This window comes from Oncorhynchus masou, chromosome 28, assembly GCF_036934945.1.
Source record: "Oncorhynchus masou masou isolate Uvic2021 chromosome 28, UVic_Omas_1.1, whole genome shotgun sequence".
Taxonomy (NCBI): Eukaryota; Metazoa; Chordata; class Actinopteri; order Salmoniformes; family Salmonidae; genus Oncorhynchus; species Oncorhynchus masou.
In genome coordinates this window covers 88,173,654-88,197,629 of record NC_088239.1, presented here as the reverse complement: position 1 = coordinate 88,197,629, position 23,976 = coordinate 88,173,654, and the positions used below count along the sequence as shown (strand labels likewise).

Here is a 23,976-nt window from a genome sequence, read left to right as displayed (position 1 = left end):
ACTACACTAATCGAGTCGTTGAGTGTAACAGTGGTGTGCAGTACAACAGTGGTGTGCAGTACAACAGTGGTGTGCAGTACAACAGTGGTGTGCAGAAACGGCTTCTCGGAACACAAGTCGTCGGTCCTTTTCACGGATTGGCTACAGACGACCAGGTTCCAATCCAATCAGATAAAAACCCTAACCCTCCTTTTCCTGTTGTCCACAATCATCTCTTTTGTCTTGATCACGTTGAGTGAGAGGTTGTTGTCCTGGCACAACACGACCTGGTCTCTGACCTCCCTATAGGCTGTCTCGTCGTTGTCGGTGATCAGGCCTACCACTGTTGTCATCGGCAAACTTAGCGATGGTGTTGGAGTCGTGCCTGACCGTGCAGTCATGAGTGAACAGGGTTTTAAGTGTCAATGTAAAGTGTATTCCATAATTTGGGATTTTTGTGCCCATGAAAACCATTTTCACCTGTAACATAAAGACACACAAAAAATGTAATGATGTTTATACACAAACTATCCAACAGCTAGATACCTGGTTCAATGTCTAATTTAACGTCAGTCTACACTGACAAAATGTAATGATGTTTATACACAAACTATCCAACAGCTAGATACCTGGTTCAATGTCTAATTTAACGTCAGTCTACACTGACAAAATGTAAAGATCTTTGTACACAAACTATCCAACAGCTAGATACCTGGTTCAATGTCTAATTTAACGTCAGTCTACACTGACAAAATGTAAAGATCTTTGTACACAAACTATCCAACAGCTAGATACCTGGTTCAATGTCTAATTTAACGTCAGTCTACACTGACAAAATGTAAAGATCTTTGTACACAAACTATCCAACAGCTAGATACCTGGTTCAATGTCTAATTTAACGTCAGTCTACACTGACAAAATGTAAAGATCTTTGTACACAAACTATCCAACAGCCTGATACCTGGTTCAATGTCTAATTTAACGTCAGTCTACACTGACAAAATGTAATAATGTTTATACACAAACTATCCAACAGCTAGATACCTGGTTCAATGTCTAATTTAACGTCAGTCTACACTGACAAAATGTAAAGATCTTTGTACATAAACTATCCAACAGCTAGATACCTGGTTCAATGTCTAATTTAACACAGACAAAATGCAGGTCATGTTTTATGTCACACAAATAAAACGGTTAAAAACCGGTTTTAAATCAACTTGTGAATGTTATTGATTATAGCTATGATGTTAGTGATTATGATCCCCCATCTTCATTTAATGACATTAAAACATTGTCAGATTATGACTTCTAAAAGCTGGAACACCTTTTCAGGGTAACTCCTCTGGGACCCTAGTTTATAGAAAGGTCATATATACAGGGCATTCTGGAAGTATTCTGACCCCGTGACCTTTTCCACATTTTGTTTCGTTACAGCCCCGCCCCCTCTCCCCCTCATCAATCTACACACAATACCCCATAATGACAAAGCGAAAACAGGTTTATATATATATTTTTTATATCAAATTTACATTTACATAATTATTCCGACCTTTTACTCTGTACTTTGTTGAAGCACCTTTGGCAGTGATTGCAGCCTCAAGTCTTCTTGGTTATAGTGCTACAAGCTTGGCACACCTGTATTTGGGGAGTTTCTACCATTCTTCTCTGCAGATCCTCTCAAGCTCTGTCTGGTTGGATGGGGAGCGTTGCTGCACAGCTATTTTCAGGTCTCTCCAGAGATGTTCGATCAGGTTCAAATCCGGGCTCTGACTGGGCCACTCAAGGACATTCAGAGACTTGTCCCGAAACCACCCCTACATTGTCTTTGCTGTGTGCTTAGGGTCCTTGTCCTGTTGGAAGGTGAACCTTCGCACCAGTCTAAGGTTCTGAGCACTCTGGAGCAGGTTTTCATCAAGGATCTCTGTACTTTGCTCTGTTCATCTTTCCCTCAATCCTGTCTAGTCTCCCAGTCCCTGCTGCTGAAAAACATCCCCACAGCATGATGCTGCCACCACCATGCTTCACCATAGGGATGGTGCCAGGTTTCCTCCAGACATGACACTTGACATTCAGGCCAAAGAGTTCAATCTTGGTTTCATTAGACCAGAGAATCGTGTTTCTCATGGTCAGAGTCCTTTAGGTTCCTTTTGGCAAACTCCATGCGGGCTGTCATGTGCCTTTTACTGAGGAGTGGCTTCCATCTGGCCACTCAACCATAAAGACCTGATTGGTGGAGTGCTGCAGAGATGGTTGTCCTTCTGGAAGGTTCTCCCATCTCCACAGAGGAACTCTGGGGCTCTCAGTGACCATCAGGTTCTTGGGTCACCTCCATGACCAAGGCCCTTCCAAATCATGTCCAATCAATTGAATTTACCACAGGTGGACTCCCAAGTTTTAGGAACATCTCAAGGGTGATCAATGGAAACAGGATGCACCTGAGCTCAATCTAGAGTGTCATAGCAAAGGGTCTGAATACTTAGGTATTGTTAGTACATTTGCAAGAAAATCTAAACTTGTTTTCGCTTTGTCATTATGGGGTATTGTGTGTAGATTGAGGCGGAAGAGAACGACTTAATCCATTTTAGAATGAGGCTGTAACAAAATGTGGAGAATAGTCGCAGGGTCTGAACACTTCACCTTATTCTCTCTGATGTTGTCAGGGCCATTCCACCAGGTCAAATTCCCGATCCATGTCAAATGTATTTGTTGACTTCTGATTCTAAAGGAGCGGGGGGGCTGTTTCCAGGACAGCCGAAGCATCAACTCAGACAGCCTCAGTGTCCAGGGAGGGGCCTCGGCCCGTCAGAGCAGCCCAGGAGGTGAGAGGTTTCTGGGCCGCTCCACCAAGGCCAAGGGAGGTGACAGCAGCCAGACACGGGACTCCTGCGACTTCTCCAACTGCAGTGACGACAACACCGAGGCTGACGACAACACCGAGGAGTATAACAGCAACCTGTTTGATATTGTCTGTGAGTCTTCAGCCACGACGGACGAGGATGGAGACGTAGACTACGAGCCTCATCGCAGACCCAGGAAGAGGGGTCCCCCGGGGGGCATGCCCGGCCCCCAGAGACCAGGGTCTGAGGACAGGGGACAGGGGGACAAGTCAGTGAAGAAGATCAAGCAGGAGACTGCTGAGGACTTTTACACAGTACCTAAAGCCCAGCTAGCAGCAGGGGTAGGTACTGACTCTGGCCTAGCCTCTCACTCAGTCTCCCAGTCCCCAAAACCTAATAATTCCCTGTCCCACCATGCATTGCCACACAAACCCTTGCAGCTGGACGCCGACTGTTTGGTTGGTGTGACGTCATCTCTGCCGGGCCACTCCTTTCCTCACAAACCGCTCCGAGGCTCAATCTCCAGCTCTGTCTCCAAACCTTCCATGATGAGCACTAGTTCTCCCAGACACCACGACCTGTCTTCGGTGTCGACCCAGGGCCTGAGCACCCTCCCGGGGGCAGGTAGTGAGCTGATGGAGGACCTGCTGAACCATGTAGGATCTGAGGGGCCGTTGGGGAACCTGACTCCCTCCTCTCCCAGTGGGATGAACCCTGACCTGGACCTCCTGGGAGCAGAGACCAAAGGAGAGGCAACAGGTACAGTTAACCTCCCTCTCTCCCTCTAGCGGCCCTCTCTCTCTCTAGCTGCTCTCTCTCCCTCTCTCCCTCTAGCTGCCCTCACTCTCCCTCTAGCTGCCCTCACTCTCCCTCTAGCTGCCCTCACTCTCCCTCTAGCTGCCCTCACTCTCCCTCTAGCTGCCCTCACTCTCCCTCTAGCTGCCCTCTCTCTCCCTCTAGCTGCCCTCTCTCTCCCTCTAGCTGCCCTCTCTCTCCCTCTAGCTGCCCTCTCTCTCCCTCTAGCTGCCCTCTCTCTCCCTCTAGCTGCCCTCTCTCTCCCTCTAGCTGCCCTCTTTCCCTCTCCCTCTAGCTGCCCTCTTTCCCTCTCCCTATAGCTGCTCTCTCTCCCTCTCCCTATAGCTGCCCTCCTTGTCTCTCTGTCTGTGTGTGTGTGTCACCACACTGGTTCTGCTGTCATACATAAACAAACACAACCAATTGTCACAAAAAGGCCCCTCACCATTTCTGAGTGGTATACCTGAGAGCTTTACGCGCCTAGCACTTAAAGATATTCTTAACATCTAGAATATAATGTACCGTTACCCCTTTTCTATACCGGTGGACACCTGTATCTGTCTGGTTTGTAGTTTTATTAGACTTCTCTGTCTGTTGTAATCTGCTGCATGCTCCATAAATCTGCTAGGCTTTTAGTAGACATGACAGTTCCTCTGAATCATGTAGGCCTCTTAAGGGTGTAACAGTACACGTTACTTTGTGTACTGAACTCCACAAGCATTAAAATCTGGGGCGGCAGGGTAGCCTAGTGGTTAGAGCGTTGGCCTAGTAACCGGAAGGTTGCGAGTTCAAACCCCCGAGCTGACAAGGTACAAATCTGTCGTTCTGCCCCTGAACAGGCAGTTAACCCACTGTTCCCAGGCCGTCATTGAAAATAAGAATTTGTTCTTAACTGACTTGCCTGGTTAAATAAAGGTCAAATTAAATTAAATTGGGGACCTCGGTTTGGTCCGCACTGTGAACTCTAATACCTCTAAAAATATATTTACAAAGTAAAAATACTAGGTGTGGTGGGGCCCTGCTCCTCTGTGTGGTGGGGCCCTGCTTCTCTGTGTGGTGGGGCCCTGCTCCTCTGTGTGGTGGGGCCCTGCTCCTCTGTGTGGTGGGGCCCTCCTCCTCTGTGTGGTGGGGCCCTCTGTGTGGTGGGGCCCTGCTCCTCTGTGTGGTGGGGCCCTGCTCCTCAAGTAAATCAGAGCTGAAAAAAAAACATTTCATGCTATTCTGTTAAAACAACTAAAGCCTATTTGCACGTTAATCAAACTGTAAAATCTTAATTGGCGCATTTCAAACGGTCCTTTTTGTGAGGCGCAGCCAGGAAGTACTTCTGTGCGATGGCGAGTGGTGGGGTCGCTCATCCGGCGCTCTTAATCTCCAGTATGGGAACATCTTGACTTTCCCAGTAGATCATAACTGTGATGGTAAGTTGTGGATAGAACGTTAACACGACTGGGGGCACACGCTCAACAATAATAGTCTTTGCAGCTGCCAACACCTCATATATGTTGACACCTCTACACAGACATCACCACCATATACAAGAGGAAACGCAAAGAAACAGAACATCGTCTTCCTTCTGCCCTTTGGCAGCTCATTCTGACCGGATCAAAGAAATTACAAGAGGGATAGGTAGGCTATGCGTATATCTTTTTTTTTTTTAATGTAAAAAAAATAGTATTTTTGGTTTGTAGCCGTGTATATGTGTCCGTTCTAGGTGGTTGATAATAAGCGGATTCAGGCAGCACCTCGTGAAAATGATCCACTTTACAAACTTTGCTCTTGCACCCGTTACCGTAAACGGGTCGTACCCGCTCTATATAAGCAAGCCAAACGTTTTGCAATGAGCGCTTACTGAAGTGACAGGCCATCACATTACTCCCGGGGTGGGAGATGTACCGTGCTACAGACACAACCCCTTTTATTAGTCACAATGCACATGGCGTCTGGCACTGAAGGAGGTAGTGTCACGGTGCGTTCGTAACCAAGGAAGAGTTTACCACCTACGACTGGGGAGAAATCCACTTCCCTCCAAGTGGTTGTTACTATTGGGGAGACGATCATCCTTCTCCCTGGTGACCTCACCTACTAAGGAAATGGCCTCTACAACAGCATTTAAATGCAACAGAACATTATATATGTATAAAAAGCTATTGTGTTTTTTTACTCTATAATTTGTTTACAATAATGATAGCTGTACTTTTAGTTTATGGATTGACACCGCTTGTTGGTCATTAGTCAGTTGGCATTTCTCAACGAGTTCAAATCACATGAAATGCTTCCAACTGGTATATATGACTTCCGAGTGGAGACTTGAGGCCCGACGTAATGATCCGGTCACAACAGACAAAGTAAGGAACATTTGTGAATCAAATTTTCCCACTGTACTGGACAGCTGAACCCGTGACCCCCAAAACAGCAATAAGTACCGAACCTTGGTTTGGGAAAAATCAGCATTCACATATCACATATGGTCTGGGTTGAAAGTCTGGTCTGGGAAAGAGAGTCTGGTCTGGATCGAGGTCTGGTCTGGGTCAAGGTCTGGTCTGGGTTTTTAGGTCTGGGTCATTTATATCGAGGTCTGGGTCGAGGTCTGGTTGAACTTTGCGAGGTCTGGGTCGAGGTCTGGTTAAAACTCGAGGTCTGGGTCGAAGTCTGGTTCAAGTGGGTCTGGGTGGAGGTCTGGTTCGAGGATATCTGGGTCAAGGTCTGGTTCAAATCGAGGTCTGGGTCGAGGTCTGGTTCGAGCCGAGGTCTGGGTCGAGTCTGGTTCGAGTCGAGGTCTGGGTCCAGGTCTGGTTCGTCGAGGTCTGGGTGGAGGTCTGGTTGACCGAGGTCTGGGTCGATCTGGGTCGACCTGGTCTGGGTCGAGGTCTGGGTCAAGGCACTGGTCTGGATCTGTCTCAGAGGTCCGGTTAAAAGCGCGAGGTCTGGAACAAGGTCTGGTCTGGGTCGAGGTCTGGTCTGGGTCGAAGTTTAAAGCCGGATCTGGGTCGAGGTCTGGTCTCCCAAGCTTTAGGTCTGGTCTGGGCACGAGGTCTGGGAGGTTGGTCTGGAAGGAGGTCTGGTCTGGGTCAAGGTCTGGGTCGAGGTCTGGTCTTTCTGGTCTGGGTCGAGGTCTGGGTCGAGGCTGGGTCAAGAGGCCCATGATCACTCTGGATGAGGTCTGGGTCGAGGTCTGGCTGAGGTCTGGGTCGAGGTCTGGTCTGGACAACAATCTGGTCTGGTCTGGGTCTGAGGTCTGGGTCTGGTCTGGTCTGGGTCGAGGTTTGGTCTGGTCTGGGTCGAGGTTTGGTCTGGTCTGGGTCGAGGTTTGGTCTGGGAAGAAGGTGGTTTGGTCTGGTCTGGGTCGAGGTTTGGTCTGGTCTGGGTCGAGGTTTGGTCTGGTCTGGGTCGAGGTTTGGTCTGGTCTGGGTCGAGGTTTGGTCTGGTCTGGGTCGAGGTTTGGTCTGGTCTGGGTCGAGGTTTGGTCTGGTCTGGGTCGAGGTTTGGTCTGGTCTGGGAAGAGGATTGGTCTGGGTCGAGGTTTGGTCTGGGTCGAGGTCTGGTCTGGGTCGAGGTTTGGTCTGGGTCCAACAAGGTCTGGAAAACTAAAGTCTGGGTCAAGGTTTGGTTTGGTCTGGTCTGGGTTTGGGGTCTGGTCTGGTCTGGTCGGGTCGAGGTCTGGTCTGGGTCTGAGGTCTGTTCTGGTTCGAGGTCTGTTCTGGTTCGAGGTCTGGGTCGAGGTCTGGTCTGGTTCAAGGTCTGGTCTGGGTATCCTAGTGGTTAGAGCGTTGGGCCGGTAACGGAAGGTTGGAAGTTCGAATTCCCCAGCTGATAGGTGGTTAGAGCGTTGGGCTAACGAAGGTTGGAAGTACCCCAGCTGACAAGGTACAACTCTGCATGTTCTGCCCCCCTCCACTGCATTGTCGGAACTAGAAGCACAAGCATTAAAATCTGCTATGTGACAAATAAAATGTGATCTGATTTGAAAGTATTATGACTATGGAAAGATGAGACTCTCAAAATGGATACCATTTTATTTTCTTCATCAATCTACATACAACACACCAATAGGTTTTTAGACATTTTTGCTCATTTATATGTATTTAAAAAAGTATCACTGTCTCATTCAGAACCCTTGACTTTTTCCACATTGTTACGTTAGACCTATTCTGAAATGGATTAAATTGTTTTTTCCCCTCATTAGTCTGCACACGATACCCTATAATGACAAAGCAAAATCTTTTTTTTGTTTAATTTTTGCTAATTTATTAAAAAATAAAAAACTTAAACATTACATTTACGTAAGAATTCAGACCCTTTACTCAGTACTTTGTTGAAGCACCTTTGGCAGCGATTACAGCCGCAAGTCTTCTTCGGTATGACGCAGCAAGATTGACACACCTGTATTTGGGGAGTTTCTCCCATTTCTTCTCAGCAGATCCTCTTAAGCTCTGTCAGGTTGGGTGGGAAGCGTCGCTGCAGAGATATTTTCAGGTCTCTCCAGAGATGTTAGATCGGGTTCAAGTCCGGGCTCTGGCTGGGCCACTCAAGCACATTGAGACTTGTCCTTAAGCCACTCCTGCGTTGTCTTGGCTGTGTGTTTAGGGTCGTTGTCCTGTTGGAAGGTGAACCTTCACCTCAGTCTGAGGTCCTGAGTGCTCTGGAGCAGGGTTTCATCAAGGATCTCTGTGCTTTGCTTCTTCATCTTTCCCTCGATCCTGACTAGTCTCCCAGTCCCTGCTACTGAAAAACATCCCCACAGCATGATGCTGCCACCACCATGCTTCACAATCGGGATGGAGCCAGGTTTCCTCCAGGCGTGACACTTGGCATTAAGGCCAAAGAGTTCAATCTTGGTTCCATCAGACCAGAGAATCTTGTTTCTCATGGTCAGAGTCCTTTTGGTGCCTTTTGGCAAACTCCAAGCGGGCTGTCATGTGCCTTTTACTAAAAAAGATTACAATTTAAATCCTCAATCTACACGCAACACCCCATAATGACATAGCGACAACAGGTTTTTACATTTTTTTGCACATTATATAAAATGTTTAAATGAACAGAAATACCTTATTTACATCGTTGAAGTGGGAAGTTGACATCCACTTAGGTTGGAGGCATTAAAATTATGTTTTCAGCCACTTCACAAATTCCTTGTTAACAAACTGTAGTTTTGTCAAGTTGATCATTATTCCAACAGTTGTTTACAGACAGATTATTACACTTATAATTCACTGTATCACAATTCCAGTGGGTCAGAAGTTTACATACACTAAGTTGACTGTGCCTTTAAACAGCTTGGAACATTCCAGAAAATGATGTCATGGTTTTAGAAGCTTCTGTCAATTGCAGCTAATTGACATCATGTGAGTCAATTGCAGGTGTACCTGTGGATGTATTTCAAGGTCAACCTTCAAACTCAGTGCCTCTTTGCTTGACATCATGGTAAAATCAAAATAAATCAGCCAAGATCTCAAATAAATTGTAGACCTCCACAAGTCTGGTTCATCCTTGGGAGCAATTTCCAAACACCTGTCAAAAAATGATTCAGCTTTTCCTGAATGTTCAGTGCCTTTTTCAATGTTAGGGTTGATTGCGGGCCTCAGATGTGAAACTTTTATCACGTAGTCGGGAGGTTGAGGATGAGTAAGAAGAACTGGCTGACCTGCGCACCACTAATCTCTATGAGGTGAGTTTATTAAACCTTTTCGTTGTTGAGTGATCACACATATAATTCTAGCCGTTTTGTGTAATGTAGCTCTGTGAAATCGGATTTCATTGTATTGAGACTGCCTGTATGCTGTAACTAAGGAGAGCACTGTATGTTTCCGTCCTAAATCACACCCCATTCCCTAAGTAGTGCACTGCTTTTGCCCAGTGCCCATAGGGAATAGGGCTCCATTTGGGGAATTAAGGTGCCAACAGTAGCCTGTGTTTCTTCATGTGAAACAGTGAATGAACAAGTGTTCAATCCCATTTTACAGGTCCACCAGACTGTTCCAAGAAGATGGAGTGAGCTGTTTTTTACTTTGAGAGAGAGGGTTAGTTATTTGTATGTACATTTCCAATTAAATGTGCTTTTAAATGTCATGACCAATCAAAATCATGTTTTTCATTTTTAATTGGATGATATTTGGATGAAACCAGATCAAAAGTATGAATAAATGACTGTTGCTTCTACATCGCTAAAGTTTGATTATAAAGTTACTCCCCCAAACACTTGGATTCAGGAGGCGGGATTATTAAGATGATCGGGTGACATCACCTTTAATACACCAATGGTACCATGATTATTATTTCACCTAATTTAAATAAGTAGTAACCAACTTCAGAGATGGTGTGTTGGCAGAGGGGCGTGTCTTATATAGCTCTAAAGTTACTCTACTGGTGCCAAAATCTGACTGTAGCGTGGCAGCTAATATCATTTAAAGTTTTTACTCATTCGTTTACCCTTTCATCCGACTAGCTAGGTCTTTAGCCAGCATAGAACAAGGAGGGGGGGTTGTTCAAAACTCACGTCAACACGTCTGTCAGGGCTGCTGTGAACCGCGTCACGAGACGCAACAAACGGGAGTCATCCAGTTTCACCAAATTAGGTTGAGATGTTTTTACTGCAACGTTGCATCCAAGTTGCTTGGTGTTTTCAAAGAGCTGTCAGTCAAGGCCACCTCGTGAATATAAGCTCCCCGCAAACTCAACCGGCCTTTTTTTAAAACTTCCTGGCAGGAAGTACTTTTTCCTCCAAATTTAAATTTAGTCTTGTTTGACATCAGAATGACTGTTGAGGACCTATGACTAGGCATTGTTCAGTGAATACTGTGTAAAATAAACTGTAATAAAAAAAAATGTATAGCCAAACTGTGTTGTCATTATGTCTCATAGTGCATCTTTAACTATAATCCCTATGTAGACATCGCTCCGCCATTTCCTGGTTGCAAAATTTAGAAAGTTTGCCTAATTTCAGTTTGTGACAAAACGAGAAAGGACAGTGTAGAGAATCATTGTACCATCTAAACCGCTGTGAAATTGATCTTTTCCATAACTGAAAATATTGTATTTTCAGCTGTTTGAAGCTGGTGTACAAAACTGAAAGTAAAAAACAAACAAACGCAAAAACTAAACTTAAGAACAGGAAGCATAGAAATAGCACATACAGAACAGATCTGCCGTTTCTTAGACTCGGCGACATATCTATAACTCTAATTTCTATGAGTTTGGTCGGCTCATCCAAAAAGTGACATATTGCCACTTAATGGAAAATATTTATATAAACCTTTTCTAAAAACCTGTCTGATTCCCCCTTTTTTTTTTAGATGTAATCTGGCCCACCTCTTCAAGTCACTGCCTGACCAGCGAACCGGCAGAGGAGAGGCGGCGCGTTGAAGAGTTTGTTGCTAGAATAGGTGAGACCATTCTGGAGCTACGCTAGTTTTCAAATGACACTATTGATGAAGGGTTCTCCTAGGCACATTTTGTAGAAATTGCTCTGTGTTTTGTTTTTGTGTGTAAATATCTCTGTTGTTCTCTACAGATCTGGGTCAGCTACAGAGTCTACAGACAGTCATCCACCAGGTTCTGTCTTTCCGTGACAAGAAAACGGAGAGAGGGGAGGATTGGAAAATGGAGAAAGGGGAAGAGAGGAGAACGGAGAGAGGACAGGATTGGAAAATGGAGAGAGGGGAAGAGAGGAGAACGGAGAGAGGACAGGATTGGAGAATGGAGAGAGGGGAGGATTGGAAAACAGAGAGAGAGGAAGAGAGGAGAACAGGGAGAGGGGAGGATTGGAGGATGGGGAGAGGGGAAGAGAGGACAACGGAGAGAGGGGAGGATTGGAAAACGGAGAGAGGGGAGGATTGGAAAACGGAGAGAGGGGAAGAGAGGAGAACGGAGAGAGGGGAGGATTGGAAAACGGAGAGAGGGGAAGAGAGGAGAACGGAGAGAGGGGAAGAGAGGAGAACAGAGAGAGGGCAGTGCCATGAGGATAGAGCTCCCAGTCATTATCCCCAGGCCCACATTTATCAACCCAACACCCATCAGCAACAGTTCCAGTCCCATCTTGAGACCCACCAGCCACAGCCCCAGCCTGAGCCGACGCGCTGGCGAGGCCGTCACAGGGAGCAGCTGCAGGGCCAGCAGGAGCTCTACCCTGGCTCAGGAGTCCTGCTGTCCTCCCTGCAGCTCGCTGCCATGTTTCAGGAAGCCAGAGGGAACTGTATGAGACTCTTTCATCTCCTATTCGAGCATTTCTTCACCGAGGAAGACCTCATAGGGGCGGTGGCCTTCGGCAGGAGGGGAAAAGTACCTGACGGCAAGAAGATCCTTGACCGCAGAACGGTGGACGCAATCATAGGTGAGAAAGGAGTAGAAGATTGTTAATGCACTTTTTCGGGCCCTGGTCTAAAGTAGTGCACTATATAGAGGGAATAGTTTGCCATACATGGGATTGTTACCTGTGTTTTCTACTCTGGGCCCATGTATGTATTGACTCATATCAACTGCTCAACGTGTCAGTTAACTAACTGTACCTCCACTTCACAGCGTACGTCCTCCACTGCTCTGCCCTGGATGGATGGACCTCGGTGGAGTCATCCAAACTGAAGAAAGCATGCATCAATAAGTGTAGACTGAGGATGTGTCAGAGGAGAATTGTTACATGTCCCGACGACTTTCCGCAGGCCAGGGTCTGAGGACCATTGTGGAGGAAAGGAGGTCATCGTGTCTGCCGTCTGTTAGACATGAGACCTTTTGTCCCAAATGGAACCCTATTGCCTTCATATGGGCTCTGCTCAAAAGTAGTGCTCTCTATAGGGCTCTGGTCAAAAGTAGTGCTCTCTATAGGGCTCTGGTCAAAAGTAGTGCTCTCTATAGGGCTCTGCTCAAAAGTAGTGCTCTCTATAGGGCTCTGCTCAAAAGTAGTGCTCTCTATAGGGCTCTGGTCAAAAGTAGTGCTCTCTATAGGGCTCTGGTCAAAAGTAGTGCTCTCTATATGGCTCTGGTCAAAAGTAGTGCTCTCTATAGGGAATATGGTGCCATTTTGAGCCTGTGGGACGATGTGCTTTCTAATCAAGAAGACATGACGCCAGCGGAATGCAGGGTTCTATGTTCTTTACTTCCATTTATCCTGCATTGGGTTATTGTTGTTAGTAACGATGTTAAACGATGTTAGACCAATGACTGAAGGAGAAATGTTGTGTGTAATGATGTTAGACCAATGACTGAAGGAGAAACGTTGACAGTATGTTGCCCTGAAATAAATGGTCAATACCCCTCGATGGTGTCGAGAAATTATTGAATGGATATTTAAATAGACAAGCCTTGATCTCAGCCATAGAAGGGTTTAAACTTATCTCTTCATGTTCCTCTACAACTTTTCTTTAATCAATTCTGAATGTCACAGTTTTATATTAGTGATTCGTGTTGAAGACTACAGTTGAAGTCGGACGTTGACATCCACTTAGGTTGGAGTCATTAAAACTCGTTTTTCAACCACTCCACAAATTTCTTGTTAACAAACTATAGTTTTGGCAAGTCTACTTTGTGCGTGACACAAGTAATTTTTCCAACAATTGTTTACAGACAGATTATTTAACTTATAATTCAATGTATCACAATTCCAGTGGGTCAGAAGTTTACATACACTAAGTTGACTGTGCCTTTAAACAGCTTGGAACATTCCAGAAAATGATGTCATGGCTTTAGAAGATTCTGTCAATTGCAGGTGTACCTGTGGATGTATTTCAAGGTCTACCTTCAAACTCAGTACCTCTTTGCTTGACATCATGGTAAAATCAAAATAAATCAGCCAAGACCTCAGAAAAATAAATTGTAGACCTACACAAGTCTGGTTCATCCTTGGGAGCAATTTCCAAACACCTGAAGGTACCACGTTCATCTGTACAAACAATAGTACGCACGTATAAACACCATGGGACCACGCAGCCGTCATACCGCTCAGGAAAGAGATGCGTTCTTTCTCCTAGAGATGAACGTACTTTGGTGCGAAAAGTGCAAATCAATCGCAGAACAACAGCAAAGGACCTTGTGAAGATGCTGGAGGAAACAGGTACAAAAGTATCTATATCCACAATAAAACAAGTCCTATATCGACATAACCTGAAAGGCCGCTCAGCAAGGAAGACGCCACTGCTTCAAAACCGCCACAAAAAAGACAGACTACGGTTTGCAACTGCAAATGAGGACAAAGAAGGTTGAAGAAATGTCCTCTGGTCTGATGAAACAAAAATAGAACTGTTTGGCCATAATGACCATCGTCATGTTTGGAGGAAAAAGGGCGAGGCTTGCAAGCCGAAGAACACCATCCCAACCGTGAAGCCCGGGGGTGGAAGCATCATGTTGTGGGGTGCTTTGCTGCAGGAGGGACTGGTGCACTTCACAAAATAGATGGCATCATGAGGTAGTAAAATTATGTGGATATATTAAAGCAACATCTCAATACATCAGTCAGGAAGTTAAAGCTTGGCCACAAATGGGTCTTCTAAATGGACAATGACCACAAGCATACTTCCAAAGTTGTGGCAAAATGGCTTAAGGACAACAAAGTAAAGGTATTGGAGTGGCCATCACAAAGCCCTGACCTCAATCCTATAGAAAATGTGTGGGCAGAACTGAAAAAGCATGTGCAAGCAAGGAGGCCTACAAACCTGACTCAGTTACACCAGCTCTGTCAGGAGGAATGGGCCAAAATTCACTCAAATAATTGTGGGAAGCTTGTGGAAGGCTACCCGGAACGTTTGACCCAAGTTAAACAATTTATAGGCAATGCTACCAAATACTAATTGAGTGTATGTAAACTTCTGACCCACTGGGAATGTGATGAAAGAAATGAAAGTTGAAATAAATCATTCTCTACTATTATTCTGACATTTCACATTCTTAAAATAAAATGGTGATCCTAACTGACCTAAGACGGGGAATCTTTACTAGGATTTAATGTCAGGAATTGTGAAAAACTTGAGTTTAAATGTACTTGGCTAAGGTGTATGTAAACTTCCCACTTCAACTGTATGTACTAAATAGCTATCGATATTTTAAAACATTTCCCAACTCCCTTTTATTTATTAAAACACATACAGGACCGATAACTGTATAGAGTTTTAAAGTGGGAAAAACTCCTCTCATATTGGAAAGTTAACTGCACCTGTTATGAGTACCAGGTAGGTTCCAGTTTCTCTCGTAATGTTTTCCATTTCCTTCTTGTTTGGCCTTCGTGCTGCATGTGTTCTCTCATATGTTGGAACCGAGGGGGGGGGGGGGGGGGTTCTGCCTACATTCGTTTGAAAGTGACCTGTATGTTCTCTGAACTATGACCCCTTTTCCAACACCCAGAGACACAGTGTTAACTTCGTTTAGCTGTTTTATGTACTTTAAAATGATTTCTGTAATAAAGTTACTATAATTATTTGTATGTGGAAACTGTATATCCTGGCTCATCCTTCCTGTCTCCGTTGCCAGTGGGTCCAGCTCTGTGTGAGATAGAGCGGCTGCGAGCGTTGCTGAGTGTTGAGCGAAGCCGCAGTGAGCAGATGGGGGAGACCATCTCTAGTCTGAAACAGGACAAGGAGCTGCTGCAGCAGGAACTCACGAAGAAGGCTGAACTCATCTGTGACTTCCTGCAAGACCAGCTACGACCAGGTACGCTCTTACTACGCCCAGGTAGGCACCTCTCATTCTTCTCAGGTACCCTATGAGCTCAATGGGATGTTATATAATGGGATGTTAATATTGAGGGTTATGTGTTCAATGCTGACAGACAGGGTAGAGGTGATGGAGTGGCCATTTTGATAGAAAAAAAAAACAAGTTGTCTCTTTACTAAAATCAATTTCCCCCAAAAAATTGACACTACTTACCTGTCTGTTTGTCTGGATAAAAATGTATCCATAACTGTTATAGGGGTCTACCGTCCTCCCTCGGCTGTGCACTCGAGGAGTTAACTAGTTTGTTGTCTTCTACTAAGTCAGAAGTCATTATCCTGGGTGACCTCAATTGTGATTGTCTGAAGCATTTCCCAATCTAAAAAGTCATGTGTAATGAAACCTAACCCAGCTGATGACTAAGACTACATGAGCCCAACCCTAAAGAGCCTTCAAAGTCAACTCTGATCTTATTCTGACAAAGACACCAGCGAAATATGTTTCTACTGGTGTATTCTCCCAAGACATTAGTGTTAGAGATGTGACACTACAAAACATCTAAGCTTCAGCGGACAGGCTTTTAAAAATGATCTTTATTTTAGTGATCTTGATTGTATTACAGCTATTCCTGAACCTGATTTAGTTTTCAGCCTTTTTTCAGATGTTTTCAGTACTATTGTGGATGATCAAAAATACTCAGGGTTAAAGGAGAAAAGTTAGAATGCCTGGTACACTCTGGAATTCATAAAAAAAAAGATTATGCTTTGGGTCAGGAACACAGTCTTAGGCCCGGACTGGCAAGCGTTTAAGCAACTGAGGAAAACGTATTTGTAAGACAAATAAAGAAAAGCTGAATCTGATTTATTGTGTGACCTTTTGGATTGTAATGGGAACCCGGCTAAATTCTGGGAAGGTGTGACTGTAGGGTTCTATTCCTCCTCTCTACCACAACAAATTTAATTCAGACTCTGGCCTCATCATTGATGCGTTTAATCACCATTTTTATTTCAGCGGGTAATCTCTCTTTGAAAGAACTTCTAAGTCTATTCACAATGGTATTGGGCTGGATGCTGGCAGGGGAAACGTACTGAATGACCTGAGAAATGATAGTCAAAGCTTTTCTTTTAATCTATATACAGAAAAAGAAAGTCCTGGATGCTTTGCTAGCAATATCCAACAAAAAATAGACACGGGTCGAACACTCGGACCCTGGTCTGCTTAGGTTTGCCGCGCCCATCATTGTTGGCATTTTTAAACCACTTTTTTTTTTAATTTAACATTGTTATCAGGAAATATTTCAAAAGTCCGTAAATCAGCTGTTGTTCTGCCACTCCTTCAGGACGTGGATAGTAGATGTACTCGCGGCACATTTCAAGGTTTCCTGATCTAGCGAAGATTCTAGAAAACTTGGTAGATGTACAACTTAGTTTTTTTTATTTTTTACCTTAAATGTATTTTGAATGTGAACCAATCAGGGTTTAGGCCTGGGCATCCAATCAGGGTTTAGTCCTGGGCATAGCACTGTTACAGCTTCCACTTTAGTAGTTAATGATCTTGTCAATTCTTTAGACACTACAATGACATGTTCTGCTTTGTTTGTGAACCTGTCAAATTATTTTGATACTGTTGATCGTGCTATTTTATTGAATAAGTTGTCCTCGATAGGTCTGACCTATGACACCTGTTCATGGTTTCATGATGATCTTAGTGACAGAACTCAGGCCATCCTGATGGATGGGGTTACGTCTGGATTTCTAGAGGTACATAAAGGTGTACCAAAGGGACTTCTCATTTACTACTAATATAAACACCATTGGTCAATCTGTTAAATTGTAAACTTCATCTATATGCAGATGATCCCATTATGTCTGCTATTGTCCCGACTGTTGATCTGGCTGTGTCAGAACTACAGTCAGATTTTATAGCTATGCAGGAATATCTAGCTGATGTGCTTAAAACGGGCAAAACTAAACTCATGTTGTTTGTAAAACTCTCGTAGGCATGTTTCAGATGAACGACGTGTTCTCCAATCGAACGTGTTCCTGCATATACAGGGCCTTCGGAAAGTATTCAGACCCCTTCCCTTTTCCCACATTGTTACGTTATTCTAAAATGGATTTAATCAAAAAAGTATTCAGCAATCTACACACAATACCCCATAATGACATCACAATACCCCATAATGACATCACAATACCCCATAATGACATCACAATACCCCATAATGACAAAGCGAAAACAGGATTTTAGAAAGTTTTGCAATTATATCACAAATAAAAACGGATACCTTTGCATAAGTATCCAGAACCTTTGCTATGAGACTTGAAATTGAGCTCAGGTGCATCCTGATTCCATTGATCACCCTTGAGATATTTCTACAACTTGATTGGAGTCCACCTGTGGTAAATTCAATTGATTGGACATGATTTGGAAAGGCACACACCTGTCTATATAAGGTCCCACAGTTGACAGTGCATGTTAGGGCAAAAACCAAGCCATGAGGTCGAAGGAATTGTCCGTAGAGCTCCGAGACAGGATTGTGTCGAGGCACAGATCTGGGGAAGGGTACCAAAACATTTCTGCAGCATTGAAGGATCCCAAGAACTCAGTGGCCTTCATCATTCTTAAATGGAAGAAGTTTGGAACCAACAGAGCTTCCTAGAGCTGTCCGCCCGGCCAAACTGAGCAATCGGGGTAGAAGGGCCTTGGTCAGGGAGTTGACCAAGAACCTGATGGTCACTCTAACAGAGTTCCTCTGTGGAGATGGGAGAACCTTCCAGAAGGACAACCATCTCTGCAGCACTCCACCAATCAGGCCTTTATGGTACAGTGGCCAGACGGAAGCCACTCTTCAGTAAAAGGCACATGACAGCCCGCTTGTAGTTTGCCAAAAGGCACCTAAAGGAATCTCAGACCATGAGAAACAAGATTCTCTGGTCTGATGAAACCAAGATTGAAGTCTTTGGCCTGAATGCCAAGTGTCATGTCTGGAGGAAACCTGGCACCATCCCTACAGTGAAGCATGGTGGTGGCAGCCTCATGTTTTTCAGCGGCAGGGACTGGAAGACTAGTCAGGATCAAAAAGATGAACAGAGCAAAGTACAGAGATCCTTGATGAAAACCTGCTCCAGAGAACTCAGGACCTCAGACTAGGGTGAAGGTTCACCTTCCAACAGGACAACGACCCTAAGCACACAGACAAGACAACGCAGGAGTGGCTTCGGGACAAGTCTCTGAATGTGCTTGAGTGGCCCAGCCAGAGCCCGGACTTGAACTCAATCGAACATCTCTGGAGAGACCTGAAAATAGCTGAACAGCAACTCTCCTCATCTAACCTGACAGAGCTTGAGAGGATCTGCTGAGAAGAATGGTAGAAACTCTCCAAATACAGGTGTGCCAAGCTTGTAGCGTCATACCCAAGAAGACTCAAGGCCATAATCGCTGCCAAAGGTGCTTCAACAAAGTACTGTTTCTTAGCAAAAATGTCCAAAAAAACAACAACTGTTTTTGCTTTGTCATTATGGGGTATTGTGTTTAATAGATTTTAGAATAAGGCTGTGATCTAACAAAATGTAGAAAAAGTCCAAAGGTGTCTGAATACTTTTCGAAGGTAAATATGTGTAAATGTAAATATTTAGGCATTTGGATATAACGTTTAAAAACATATGGTTAAGAAGTGAATATTTAAAGTTGTCTTTATCTGCAGAGACAGATGGTGCCTTTCTCTAAGCAGTAGGATTCAGTCAAGCTTTTTTAAAATATGTTGTTGATTATTGTGATATTATTTATCAAAGTGCAGCTGCTAAAACTCTTAAACCTTTGGATGCCATCTACCATAGAGCCCTTCGTCTTCTTACAGGGGACAGTTTTGATCACTGTATCCTGTATGAAAATGTTGGCTGGACTTCACTATAGACGTGGAACAAAATTCAAAATCCATTTTCTCTTGATGTTCTGGTGTCGTTCGGCCAATTTTTAAACGATTGATAGTGTAGGAATGCAACTGTTTTTCAGTGTGATTTGTGATGTTTTATTTGTGATTCCCATGACTGTATTTGTATTTTAACGTATATATATATTTACACACACACACACATACAACCAGAAGTATGTGGACACCTGCTCGTCGAACATCTCATTCCAAATATCATGGGCTTTAATATGGAGTTGATCCCCTCGTTGTCGCAATAACAGCCTCCACTCTTCTGGGAAGGCTTTCCACTAGATGTAGGAACATTGCTGCTATAACAGCCTCCACTCTTCTGGGAAGGCTTTCCAAGGCTTTCCAGCTAAGATGATTGGAACATTGCTGCTATAACAGCCTCCACTCTTCTGGGAAGGCTTTCCACTAGATGTTGGAACCTCCAGCCTCCACTCTTCTGGGAAGGCTTTCCACTAGATGTTGGAACATTGCTGCTATAACAGCCTCCACTCTTCTGGGAAGGCTTTCCACTAGATGTTGGAACATTGCTGCTATAACAGCCTCCACTCTTCTCTTCTGGGAAGGCTTTCCACTAGATGTTGGAACATTGCTGCTATAACTAGATGTTGGAACATTGCTGCTATAACAGCCTCCACTCTTCTGGGAAGGCTTTCCACTAGATGTTGGAACATTGCTGCTATAACAGCCTCCACTCTTCTGGGAAGGCTTTCCACTAGATGTTGGAACATTGCTGCTATAACAGCCTCCACTCTTCTGGGAAGGCTTTCCACTAGATGTTGGAACGTTGCTGAAGGGACCTGCTTCCATTCAGCCACGAGAGCATTAGTGAGGTCAGGCACTGAGGTTGAGCGATTAGGCCTGGCTCACAGTCAGCGTTCCAATTCATCGCAAAGGTTGAGGTCAGGGCTCTGTGCCGGCCAGTCAAGTTCTTCCACACCGATCTAAACAAACCATTTCTGTATGGACCTCACTTTGTGCACGGGGGCATTGTCATGCTGAAACAGGAAAGGGCCTTCCCCAAACTGTTGCCACAAAGTTGGAAGCACAGAATCGTCTAGAATGTCATTGTATGCTGTAGTGTTAAGAATTCCCTTCACTGGAACTAATGAGCCAGTTTCCAGAGTCTAATGGGGTGGAGCTTTACACCAGCCGACCCATGGCATTACGCATGGTGATCTTAGGCTTGTGTGCCGCTGCTCGGCCACGGAAAACCATTTCATGAAGCTCCCAACGAATAGTTATTGTGCTGACGTTGCTTCCAGAGGCAGTTTGGAACTTGGTAGTGAGTGTTGCAGCCGAGAACAGACGATTTTTACGCACTACGCACTTCAGAGCTTTTGGCCTACCACTTCGTGGCTGAGCCGTTGTTGCTCCTTTCCACTTCACAATAACAGCACTTACAGTTGACCGGCGCAGCCATAGCAGGGCAGAAATTTGACTTACTGACTTGTTGGAAAGGTCCTATGACAGTACCACGTAGGAAGTCACTGAGCTCTTCAGAAAGGCCATTCTGTTTGTATATAGAGATTGCATGGCTGTGCGCTAGATTTTATACACCTGTCTGCAACAGGTGTAGCTGAAATAGTTATATTTAATTTGAAGTGTGTGTGTGTGTGTGTGTGTGTATAAACACCATTCTCAACGTCAACAGTGAAGAGGCGACTCCGGGATGCTGGCCTTCTAGGCAGAGTTGCAAAGAAAAAGCCATATCTCAGACTGGCCAATAAAAAGAAAAGATTAAGATGGGCAAAAGAATACAGACACTGGACAGAGGAATTCTGCCTAGAAGGCCAACATCCCAGAGTCACCTCTTCACTGTTGATGTTGAGACTGGTGTTTTGCGGATTCTATTTAATGAAGCTGCCAGTTGAGGACTTGTGAGGCATCTGTTTCTCTAACTAGACACTCTAATGTACTTGTCCTCTTGCTCAGTTGTGCACCGGGGCCTCCCACTCCTCTTTCTATTCTGGTTAGAGACAGTTTGCGCTGTTCTGTGAAGGGAGTATTACACAGCGTTGTACGAGATCTTCAGTTTCTTGGCAATTTCTCGCATGGAATAACCTTAATTTCTCAAAACAAGAATAGCCTGACGAGTTTGAGAGGAAAGGTCTTTATTTCTGGCCATTTTGAGCCTGTAATCGAACCCACAAATGCTGCTGCTCCAGATACTCAACTAGTCTAAAGAAGGCCAGTTTTATTGCTTCTTTAATCAGGACAACAGTTTTCAGCTGTGCTAACATAATCGCAAAAGGGTTTTCTAATGATCAATTAGCCTTTTAAATTGATAAACTTAGATTAGCTAATACAGGAATGATGTTTGTTGATTACGGGCCTCTGTACGCCTATGTAGATATTCCATTAAAAATCAGCCGTTTCCAGCTACAATAGTCATTTACAACATTAACAATGTCTACACTGTATTTCTGATAAATGGTATTTTAATGGACAAAAACACGGATATTTCTAAGTGACCCCAAACTTTTGAAAGGTAGTGTCCCATAAAAGAAATCTCTGTACATTCAAATTCAATAAAATGCAATTGTGTTCGTTGTCCATAGCTTATGCCTGCCCATACCATAACCCCACCGCCACCATGGGGTACTCTGTGCACAACGTTGACATCAGCAAACCGCTCGCCCACACAACGTCATACACGCCACCTATGTTGAGGCCAGTTGGACGTACTGCCAAATTCTCAAAAACGACGTTGGAGGCTTATTTTGGAGAAATTAACAGTAAATTATCTAGCAACAGCTCTGGTGGACATTCCTACAGTCAGCATGACAATTGAACGCTCCCTCAAAACGTCAAACATCTGTGGCATTGTGTTGTGTGACAAAACTGCACATTTTAGAGTGGCCTTTTATTGTCCCCCAGCACAAGGTGCACCTGTGTAATGATCATGCTAGTGTCCCACATGGACAACATCCAGTGAAATAGCAGAGCGCCAAATTCAAAAACAGAAATTCTCATTATAAAAATTCATAAAACATACAAGTGTTATACATCGGTTTAAAGATTAACTTCTTGTTCATCCAACCACGGTGTCAGATTTCAAAAAGGCTTTACGGTGAAAACCTACCTAGCCCAGAACATACCTAGCCCAGAACATAGCATGCGATTATCTGAGAACAGCGCCCAGCAGACAAATCATTACAAACAGTAACCAGCCAAGTTGACGAGTTACACATGTCAGAAATTGTGATAAAATGAATCACTTACCTTTGATGATCTTCATATGGTTGCACTCACAAGACTCCCATTTGCTCAATAAATGTTCATTTTGTTCGATAAAGTCCATGTTTATATCCAAAAACCTCAGTTTTGTTCAGTAATACACAGGCTCAAAGAAAGAAAGGTCCAAATAGTATCCGAAAGGTGCGCTCTCTCAGTCATAATAATCAATAATATTTCAACCGGACAATTGCATGAAAAAGCTCTGGGACACTGTAGTGTCCACTCATTCAGACTGGTCTTACTCCCTCATTTTTCAGAATACAAGCCTAAAACAATTTATAAAGACTGTTGACATCTAGTGGAAGCCATAGGAAGTGCAATTTGAGTCCTAAGTCAATGGATACTGTAATGGCATTCAATAAAAATTATCTCACTTCCTGGATGGATTTTTCTCAGGTTTTCACCTGCCATATCAGTTCTGTTATACTCACATACATTATTCTCACGGTTTTGGAAACTTTAGAGTATTTTCTATCCAAATCTACCAATTATATGTATATCCTAGCTTCTGGGCCTGAGTAGCAGGCAGTTTACTTCGGGCACGCTTTTCATCCGGAGGTGAAAATAGTGCCTCCTACCCTAATGACGATAATCAGCTTCTTGATATGCCACACCTGTCAGGTGGATGGATTATCTTGGCAAAGGGGAAATGCACACTAACAGGGATGTAAACACATTTGTGCACAAAATTTGAGAGAAATAAGCTTTTTGTCCGACACTTCTTAATTCAGCTCTTGAAATATGGGACCAACACATTACATTTAATATTTTTATTCAGTGTAGAACATAATTAGGTCTAGTCTGAGGCTTAGTCAACAAACTGTACCTGATCATCATCAGCAGGGGTGGGGTGACATGTGGATGAAGTATGACACTCTATTATAAATCCAGAGTTAAAAACATGGCGTGATGTTTCTGCCAGAGACCATCGGTTTAATGTTTTTTCTTTTCCTCAGAGAAGAGGCGTGGTCTTTCGTCCAGCCAGATGGAGCTGGGGACGGGTAGCTCCTCCCACATGGGGGTGGGTTTCCCTGACGAGGGTGTGGCTTTTGAGAACCCCGCCCTATTCGACAGCTTTGAGGAGGTGGAGCTCCACAGGGTGATGAAGAGCTCCAAGAGGAGCAGAGATGGAGAGAACACACGAGTCAGGAGTAAGTAGATGGCCCTTAAACAGAGTCAGGAGTACAGTACTGTAGATGGCCCTTAAACAGAGTCAGGACTACAGTACTGTAGATGGCCCTTAAACAGAGTCAGGAGTACAGTACTGTAGATGGCCCTTAAACAGAGTCAGGACTACAGTACTGTAGATACCCTTAAACAGAGTCAGGACTGGCCCTTAAACAGAGTCAGGACTACAGTACTGTAGATGGCCCTTAAACAGAGTCAGGACTACAGTACTGTAGATGGCCCTTAAACAGAGTCAGGACTACAGTACTGTAGATGGCCCTTAAACAGAGTCAGTACTGTAGATGGCCCTACTAGTACTGTAGATGGCCCTTAAACAGAGTCAGGACTACAGTACTGTAGATGGCCCTTAAACAGAGTCAGGACTACAGT

General features: G+C 44.3%; 1 protein-coding gene across 1 annotated transcript in view; it reads left to right on the top strand.

The window, feature by feature from the left end:
- The window catches only part of LOC135518455 (uncharacterized protein KIAA1958), a 33,039-nt gene extending 9,461 nt beyond the window's left edge, over nucleotides 1-23,578 (top strand). Inside the window, exons 3-5 of the mRNA XM_064943631.1 lie at nucleotides 2,705-3,575; nucleotides 15,060-15,239; nucleotides 23,376-23,578. Of these exons, the coding sequence (XP_064799703.1) occupies nucleotides 2,705-3,575; nucleotides 15,060-15,239; nucleotides 23,376-23,578 (1,254 nt within the window). The remainder of the gene's footprint in view (nucleotides 1-2,704; nucleotides 3,576-15,059; nucleotides 15,240-23,375) is intronic.
- Nucleotides 23,579-23,976: the final 398 nt, after the last annotated feature.